The sequence below is a fragment of the Neltuma alba genome, unplaced genomic scaffold (assembly GCF_004799145.2).
Source record: "Neltuma alba isolate B1F8T4 unplaced genomic scaffold, ASM479914v2 tig00004646_pilon, whole genome shotgun sequence".
In the NCBI taxonomy this organism is placed as follows: Eukaryota; Viridiplantae; Streptophyta; class Magnoliopsida; order Fabales; family Fabaceae; genus Neltuma; species Neltuma alba.
Window position 1 is genome coordinate 67,763 of NW_021633799.1, and position 10,049 is coordinate 77,811.

General features: G+C 35.0%; 1 protein-coding gene across 1 annotated transcript; it reads left to right on the plus strand.

Moving 5' to 3' along the window:
• The first annotated feature begins 349 nt into the window (after positions 1-349).
• On the plus strand, positions 350-3,821 carry LOC114745381 (uncharacterized). Its single transcript, XM_028933533.1, has 4 exons — positions 350-355; positions 442-2,364; positions 3,303-3,380; positions 3,549-3,821. Exons 1-4 carry the CDS (start codon positions 350-352, stop codon positions 3,819-3,821), a joined length of 2,280 nt encoding a protein of 759 aa, XP_028789366.1.
• Positions 3,822-10,049: the final 6,228 nt, after the last annotated feature.

Consider the following 10,049-nt stretch of genomic DNA (forward strand, 5'->3'; position numbering starts at 1 on the left):
GTTGACGGCCAAAAATAAAGGAAAGGTATTAGTGAAGGTTATTTGGTTTTATTATTGTGTGTTCTTTACTTATATGTGATTTTTCTTTCTTACGTTACTCTGCAATGCAGCTGATTTTGCTACAGTTCCATGGTTGTTTCATTAAGAACTAATGGAAACACATTATTTGTCTGCAATAAATTTCTTGAAGATATCTCAATGCTCAGGTCTTTCTTCACTAAACGTTTCACACTTTCACTTTACCTGATTAGCAAGAAGTCTGAACTAGCTTCTGAATGTTTCGTGCTGAAATGGATAGATTGGATGAAGTTCTTAAATTGCTATCCTTATGCAAGCAGTCTTTGTTCAAATGCAGGTTGATTCAATGTGAGATAAAACCTGCAAGCTTCACCATGAGCCGAGGATCTTCAGTGAAAAAACCTTTTCTGCCTCCTGCTACAGCACCACCTCTTGCAAAGGAGAAAGCAAAGTCCTCGAAACCCATTGCAGGATCTGAATCGCATTTCTGGTAGTAGCAATAGCAGTGATTCTTCCAACGTCTCTGCTGAAGCATCAAGAGGTTGCCTACGATTTTTCCTCTCCCACTCTTCTTTTTCTTCTTCAAAATCCCCTGCCTGCAGACCGAAATACCTCTCCCAAACTCCCAATTCAATCCACAATGTGCCTCCTTTGAGAAAGCCTAAAGCTAAAGAGAACCTTACAAAAGCTAATAGCGGGGAGCACACTAAAAACCTTGCATCAGAGAAGGCTCGGAAAGTTAAGAAGAATCCCCCATGCCTATACCAGTGGCAATCTGGGAAGAAATCCGATTCTAAAACTGGCCAAAAATCCATGTCCTCTTCTGTTCTGAATAACCATTGCAATTTTCTTCCTCGACTGCCATCTGGATTTGGAGAGTCAATGCTGCAGGAAGAGAGACTCGAGAGGATAAATGACAATGACCATAAGTGTTCCCAGCTCAAATCTTGTCATAATGAAGCAACTTTGACTCCTCTGAGTAAAAGGGTGTCTGAGTCAGATTTGGATATTGTTCGTGATGATGGGGATGTTAAAGAGAACTCAAACACAAGCCCTAGTGAAACACCTCCAATTCAAATTTCTGTTTCCCCTGAGATACAATGTGGTTCTTCTTTGGTTTCAGCTACTACACCAGCTTGTTATGGTGCTGGCTATATAGTTTCTGGTGTCACTGACAGAAGAAAATGCAGGCCTCGGGGTATTCTTATTGTGGGAGAGGACAACCCTCACTTCAATTATGGGACTGCTGATAGTTTTGATGATGGTAATGGGAATGAAATAATGAGCACCGCCAACCATGTCAGCACCTCTTTGTTGCCCCTGCCAAGTGAAGCTTCGATGTATTGGGTTTGTTCACCTCATAACAATGAGGATAAAGATGCCACGAAGACATCTGAAAATGGAGCAAGTCAAGTTCAGGTACTAGCTGAGTCCACCACTCTTGGTTCCATTTCTCCGCCATCATCCAGTCATAGAGTTTCTTTGGGCATAATTGATAGCATTGATTTGTCTAGTGCTGATTACTGTATCAGAAGAAAAGCATCTAGCTCAATTTCTCCTAGCGGGCTCCCTGAATTTCAAGGATTTTCAGATTCACTATTATCACCTTCTTATTTACCCATATTCTTTTCTCCCAATTCAACGTCTAGCTGCAAGGCGGGTGGCTCAGGAAAGGGCAAAACTTTTCAACACAATCGTATTGAAGAGAACTCTCCATACTCACTCAATTCATTGAGTAGTGGAAATGTTATTCAAACTCCACAGTCAGACTTCAGTTCAGATATCCATGTTGGCATGCCATGGGTTCATGGAGACTATCTGAAGAAAAACAATTCTAAGCTTGACCTTGATTCCATAGGTGAAGCCATTCCATCAGCAAGCTTCATGTCTGTACCATTGGGGGATTCTATTAATTCAAGTTTCCAATTTGATTGTTCAGCTCTGCCTTCTGATTCAATCGATGTCTGTAAACTTCCGGAATTTTTGGATGATCAGGTTCCTTGGTTATCGAGTTCTACAATTGACACAGCATCACAGTCTCAAATGAGGATATCATGGAGGGAAGGGTTAATGAGCCAACTTTATGAGATGGATGACTTTGATTGTTGCAAATGCTTGTCAGATGAGGAAGACCTTGCTAATGATTGCAACAGCAACGATTTACCCATCCATTATGTTACTAAAGTCAATGACAAAGTAGACTTTGATAAAAAGTTGGATAGTGATGTCAAAATCACTGAAACTGATGATAAACCGCTGAGAATTGAGGGATTGGGCAAAGAAATATTTCCAGGTCTGCTATCTTGTTCGGAGGCTGAGTCTATAAGCACTGATGGAACTGGTCTGGTTGCTTCAAGAGATGATTCAGATTGGATGTTATGCTACAAGAATACATTATTTGAAGATTAAGATTAAACTTTGTCGCCCGTTCATTCCCGTGAGAGCTAGACTAACATGCTAAAAGTTGGTCTTTACGAGTCGACCTCTGCCTGTACTCATAAAAGTTGTGTTTGACTTTCCACTGGTATTTTAGATCTCTAGTGTTGAATGTAATGTACTACCTCCGGTCATTAATATAAAAATTAGTTTGATATTTAATTTGGTTCTAAATATAAAACCCCAATTCAAGTTATTTCTCATATTTATTCATTTTTTTGTAGGATAATTTTTGTAATAGTTGCATACTTGCATATGTTAAATGTTTCATTACATAACAGTTCTAGCTAATATACATGATTCGCAAGTATATTTTAGGAAAGATAACAACTATTACTTTTAGTCCTAATTATAAGATCTTGTTTATAGATTACAAATAAGGTCTTATAATTAAAACTGGAGGTAGTATGTAGTACAAATAACTAACTTAATTAATTTGTTTAATCTATTCAAATTAGTCAACTAGTTCTTATATTAAAGACTAATAGAGGTAGTATTTACAATAAGATTATCTCGAGTCTAATCATTGAAAGGGAGAATGTTAGAGGGGTAGTTGAGAAAATAAGGGGAAGACATTCAACAAAATATTCAACTTGCACTTGAATATGGGAGGGTTAGCTAAACAAAAAATTCATGCGAGACTTTGTCATCAACAGGAAGAATGACAATTTCCAAATTGCATACCAAACATAAGCATTTTAAATGTCTTATAACACGATATGTGATATAATCTTATTTTATATTAAAGATCATAAAATTCCAACGAAATGCTGCAAGTCTGGTTGCCAATTTGGCAACACTCTGTTCCAGTTTCACCCAATATCTGATTACTATGGTATAATGGACAGGATTCTTCCAATTTGGCAAAACTCTGCAAGTCTGTTGGAGGCACAAATTCATGTCACAGATGCCGGGATGGGATGCATGTAAATTCTAATTCTAAAAGAAGAAAACTTGACCCAAAACTAGGGATTATTCAGTCACAAAAAGGGTCGAGGGAGCCCAGTTAAGCAAAAAGCCATTGAGTAAGAGGCGGCGAGGAAAATCTCAAACCAATAAAAAGTTCCCGTCAAGTATACCTCTTCGTTGTTCAGCCAGGAAGGCCAAATGCTTGCATGTGCAAAAGAAAAGGAATGTGGGACCTTAAAAAAGCAAAGAAAAGTAGATCAAAGAAGGTGGCATCTAGGAAGCCCAAGGAAGCAACCTCTCATTCTAAGACAGCAGTAAATTTTGAGCGTAAGAAAAAAACTCATTTCGGTAACAGTTACTGGCTTAATGGTCTTAGGTTGTCCACAAAGCCAAATGATGAACGAGTAATGCTGTTTAAGGAGAAAAAGGCACCTTGCCCCGTCAGAAGGTTTTTCTAGCACCTTTGATCGACCTAAGTGCCATCTTTGTTGCGGAGATGGGTGCACATTGAATTATATTGCGTGTGAAATCTGTGGAGTGAAGTGATAGAACATCCATGAAAAGGTCGTATCATCATAATTACATCTGAATTTTATGATGACAACCATTTACTGGTACTCAATGCCTTATTTATGCTAGGTTTTTTGACAAAAAGAATATTTATTAGCGGTCAACTGTTTGTAATCTTTTCTTGGAATAATTTTCTTGTGAACAATTTTCACATCCTGGCTCTGTTAATGAATTAGAATGGCTAGCCGCTTGTAGTTGATTGGTATAACTAGTTAGACCACTGGTATAAAATAATTATAAAAATGAATATTAAGTACTTTTGAACCATAATTTTGGATGATTTGGTCTTTTCCTTCATTAATAATATGACTGAATTGTTTTGTTAGGATTCTTTAATCAAACGAGGAAGTCACAAAGCCCAAAACATTGCTTGTGAAGGATTGATGTACAACTAGGACAGAATTTGACTTTGATCCAACTGATATTTCTTATTGCGTTTATATCTATATATATGTATACATTAAAAGTCTGTAAAATAATGTATTATGCCATGTGCTCCTCTCACTGAATATATTTTCCTGCTGCTAGTATCAATTCACGTGTGATGCTATACGATCACCTGCTACTCACTAACCCTATCTTAGAAAATACTACTTCTGGTCCTTAAATATAAGAGATCGTTTAGCTTCTATTTTAGTCCTAAATATAAGACCTTAATTCACTTTATTTTTTATATTTATCTATTTTTTTCCTAAGTTAGTCCTTGTCATAATAGTAGTTCTAGCCAAATATACTTGATTAGCAAAGATATTTTAGGAAAGATAACACTTATTTATTACAAATAATTAACTTAACTAGTTTTCTTAATCTATTCAAATTAGTCAACTAGCTCTTATATTAAGGACTGAAGGTAGTATTTACAATAGAAGCAAAGATATTCCCATACTTCCCCTCAAGTTGGATGTTATGAGGTATGTAACCTGGATTTGGGAATAGAGGGAAGGAGGAGAGAAAGAGAGGGAAAACAGAGGAGAAGAGAGAAAAACAGGGAGAAACAGCGAGAGAACTGAAGAACTGAGTCAAACTGCCGTATTCATTCAAATGGTCATAGTCTACAAATGACTTGGATGGTTCTGTTTATAGAAGCGTTAATATCCGCTTCCAATGGCTAACTAAGTCCTGAATATATTTATATTATTGTTATGATTATATAACATTGGATCATAGTTATTGATCATAACCAACTTGCTTATGCATTCGTCAAAATTTTTCGTTGGAGGTCCCTTGATGAGAACATCATCAACTTGTTTCTTTGTTGGCACGTACATTAGGCACATTATTCCGTGATGAAATGTTTGTCGACTCTGTCTTCTCCTCTTTCCTGCATGTGGGGGCTCTATTCTTGCAATGCAATCAAGAACCCATCGGGGAAGCCATTGCTTTAAAAGTTTAACTTGTTAAAATCCCACCCCACAAATGAGTTAGGCAATCAGCTACTTCCGCTGCTAAATCACCTGTAAAACACAGCTGATTAGGATAAATATACAAGGCCCAATGATTTTTAGCTTGATTGGCTTCCAAGCCTTTTTCTCATCTCATCTTCGATTGTGTGACTTGGCTGTTCCATACAGAAGTAAATATATTATGTGACATTGGATCAGACACTCTTTTCTCTTTTAAAGTCAAGTTACATATAATTACCAAACTGGAAAAACTCTATCCAGATCAATTAGTTCTAACGGAGACCTAAAACTAGACCTTGTTATGAATATTGCATGAGTGGATGTCCATAACCCCTAACCCTTAGAATTCTCATAGGATTCCTCACCTTCAAGTGTCATAAACTACATAACCTCCCTAATGAATGTTTTTGGGAGGAGTTTCTTATTGTTAATGCCATTATGATGTTCTTTATTCCTTTGTAACCTTAGTATAGGACTTCAATGCTTGGAGGCCTATAAATAGAGGGCATACATGAGGCATTTGTACCTTGAACCAAAGTGAATGAGAAAAGGCCATTGTCTTCTCTATCTCTTGCTTTCTTTTCTACTCTTCATTCTCCTTATTTCTTGTAGTTTTATAACACGTTATCAGCACGACCTTGCTCTGAAAATTTGAGGTATAAACCCTTCGTAAGATGATGCACTCTTCTCATCGTCTAATTATCTCCTTACTCAATCATCACAATATATATCTATGTATTGACTACATATTAACTTTATATTATCTCCTTTCTTAATTATCATGTTTTATATTATATAATGTTACTCTATTGTTCTTTTCTTTACATTTTAATTTTTTTTTCATTATGTTATATATATATATATATATATTTTATGTTAACATTCTGTTTTATTTTAAGTCATTTTATTTTTGTTGTCACATTGTAAAATATTATGTTTGTTTCAAATAATTGATGTAATTTATGTATCATCTCCATTTGGTATCTATGGTATTTTACATTATTTTATCTGTGTTGTACTAACTCTCATATACATATAATTTACAGTGTCCCATGTTGTTTTATCTATATTGTACTAACCCTTATATACATATATATATATATGTATATAATTTACTGTTGTTTTATCTATATTGCACTAACTCTCATATATATATATATATATATATATTTACACTGTTTATATATATATATTTTTCCTATCATTCTATTTGTTCGTATTTATTTATGTTGTTTATATATGTTGTTTATATAATTTATTTATAATAAGGCCTAATAATTTATATGTTGTTTATTCATTATTTATCAATTTATATTTATTTCGTTTATCTCACTGTAGCATTATTTTTATTTTTATTTTTAGTTTAATTTTTATTATATATTAGTTAGTCTATTGTAATATTTATATATTTATTTATATTACCGCATTTACATTACCCCCTTCCCCCTATATATATTTATATATACATTGTCTCTATATTATTATTGTAACTAATTATTTGTGTTGTTTTTTTTTTCCCTCATATATGTTTATTTGTCATTGTTTATTTATTCATTTATTTTGTTTATAATTTTAAAGAATAATTTATTTATGGGTGACTTTTGAATCCTAATATTTTATTTATTGTGTTTCAGTGTGCATCAATTTTATTATAATTCTAATTTTTGTTATTATCATTTTAGTTTGATCCATGGCCAATCTTACCAAACTCGAGTTTACGGCTCTTGATATCACTGGAAAAAACTATTTGTCTTGGGTCTTAGATGCTGAAATCCACCTAGATGCCAAAGGTCTAGGAAGTACTATTTTACCTGGAAATGAAGCAACTAGCCAAGACAAGGCTAAGGCTATGATTTTCCTACGCCACCATTTGCATGAAGGGTTGAAAGCTGAATACCTGACGGTAAAAGACCCGTTAGAATTGTGGAATAATTTAAAAGAAAGGTATGATCATCAAAAAACGGTAATTTTGCCTAAAGCTCGTTATGAATGGATGCATTTGAGGCTCCAAGATTTTAAATCTGTGACTGAATATAATTCAGCAGTTTTCAAGATAAGTTCTCAATTGAAATTATGTGGTGAGAAAATAACAGATGAGGACTTATTAGAAAAAACATTTTCAACTTTTCATGCTTCAAATGTGCTCCTGCAGCAGCAATATCGTGAAAAGGGTTTTAAGAAATATTCTGAATTGATCTCATGTCTTCTTGTGGCTGAACAAAATAACGAGCTATTAATGAAAAATCATGAGATCCGTCCCACTGGATCAGCTCCATTCCCTGAAGCGAATGTGACTGTACGCAATAATCATCATACACGTGGACGCGGTCGTGGTCGTGGCCGAGACCGTGGTCGTGGTAGGGGACGCACAAATTACCGTCATTATGGTGGGGGAAGCAACAATTATAACCCAAATACCCACCAAAAGAAGAAACTTGGGGATGGGCAGAAAAAAGATAAGAATGGCCCTTCAAGAGTTGTTGAAAATCAATGTTACCGGTGTGGCATGAAAGGACATTGGTCACGTACCTGTCGTACGCCTGAGCATCTAGCAAAACTTTATCAGGCTTCTATAAAAAGAAGTTCAAATAATGTGGAAGCAAATTTGACTTTTCAAAGTGATGATGTGGAGGCAAATTTTGCATACAAAAATGATAATATCAATGAGCTAGATGATGTTAATGGCCTTGATGCTATGGCACATTTGGATGTGGCTGATTTCTTTGAGAATCATGATTAGAAGAATTTGGATAATTTTAGTTTGCTTTATTTATGCTTTTTAATTTAGTTTATGTTTATTTATTTCTCTTTTTTTTAAGAGTATTATTAATCATGATGTACTTCGAATTTATATTAATGAATGTTTTTTTTTTTTTCGGTGAAGAATATGGATGTTTCTCTTCCTTTTGTTGGGCACAAGAATGAAGATATATGCCTGATAGATAGTGCTACAACACACACCATACTCAAAGATAGAAAATATTTTTCTCATCTTACGATAAATAGTGCAAGCGTCAATACTATAGCGGGTAATACAAAACTAATTGAAGGCTCCGGAAGAGCAATTATAATATTACCCAGAGGAACAAAATTTGTTATTAATGATGCTTTATATTCCTCGAAGTCTCAAAGAAATTTATTAAGTTTTAAAGATATTCGCCAAAATGGATATCATATTGAGACTATAAATGAGAAGAACATTGAATATTTGCATGTTACAATGGTAAGAAATGGAGAAAAATATGTCATGGAAGAATTACCGACATTATCTTCTGGTTTGTACTATACAAATATTAGTACAATTGAAACAAATGCTACGGTAAACCAGAAGTTTACTGATAAAGATACGTTTATTGTTTGGCATGATCGGTTAGGCCATCCCGGATCAACTATGATGCGAAGAATTATTGAAAATTCACATGGACACCCATTGAAGAGCCAGAAGATTCTTCAATTTAAAGAATTTTCATGTGCTGCTTGTTCTCAAGGCAAATTAATTATAAGGCCTTCATTGACAAAAATAGGAGTTGAATCTCCTGCATTTCTAGAGCGTATCCAAGGAGATATATGTGGACCTATCCATCCACCATGTGGACCATTCAAATATTTTATGGTTTTAATAGATGCATCTACAAGATGGTCCCATGTGTGTTTGTTATCAACACGTAATTTAGCATTTGCTAGATTACTTGCTCAAATAATTCGATTAAGAGCACAATTTCCAGACCATGCAATTAAGACAATTCGTCTTGATAACGCTAGTGAGTTTTCATCTCAAGTTTTTAATGATTATTGCATGGCAACTGGAATAACAGTAGAAAAATCTGTTGCTTATGTCCACACTCAAAATGGCCTAGCAGAGTCATTTATTAAACGCCTCCAATTGATTGCTAGACCAATGCTTTTGAGAACAAAACTTCCTATTTCAGCTTGGGGACATGCAATTCTGCATGCAGCAGCAATTATACGCATCAGGCCAACAAGTTATCATGAATTCTCCCCGTTACAATTGACTTTTGGTCGAGAGCCAAATATTTCCCATCTTAGAATTTTTGGATGTGCGGTATTTGTCCCTATTGCTCCACCACAACGCACAAAGATGGGACCTCAAAGAAGGTTAGGGATATATGTTGGCTATGAATCTCCTTCTATAATTAAGTATTTAGAACCATTAACAGGAGATTTGTTTACAGCACGTTTTGACGATTGTCATTTTGATGAGACAATTTTTCCAATATTAGGGGGAGATAATAAGCAGCTGGATAAAGAAATCATATGGAAAGCATTATCATTATCTCATCTAGATCCTCGTACACAACAATGTGAACTTGAAGTTCAAAGAATAATTCATTTGCAAAATATTGCAAATCAACTGCCAAATGCATTCACTGATCCTAAGAGAATTACTAAATCTCACATTCCAGCTGAAAATGCTCCAATTAGAATTGATGTCCCAGCAGGACAACTAGAAAGCGCAAGTGAAACCAAACCACGCCTGAAGCGGGGTAGACCAATCGGTTCCAAAGATAAAACTCCTAGAAAGAAAAAAGGAGCAAATAATCATGATGGTCATGATAGTCAAATTAAGGAGGCAAGTCCTATAGGAGAGGACCGAAACATAACTAATCAAAAGACCTCAGAGGAGGCTCAGGTACCTGAAAATAATGAAGAGATCTCAATAAGTTATGTTACTACAGGAAAAAGATGGAACCG

Coding starts and splice junctions, on each gene's coding strand:
- LOC114745381 (XM_028933533.1), top strand. Junction 2,365..3,302: donor GCACTGATGGAACTGGTCTG/GTTGCTTCAAGA, acceptor TATAATGGACAG/GATTCTTCCAATTTGGCAAA. Junction 3,381..3,548: donor GATGCCGGGATGGGATGCAT/GTAAATTCTAAT, acceptor TTCGTTGTTCAG/CCAGGAAGGCCAAATGCTTG.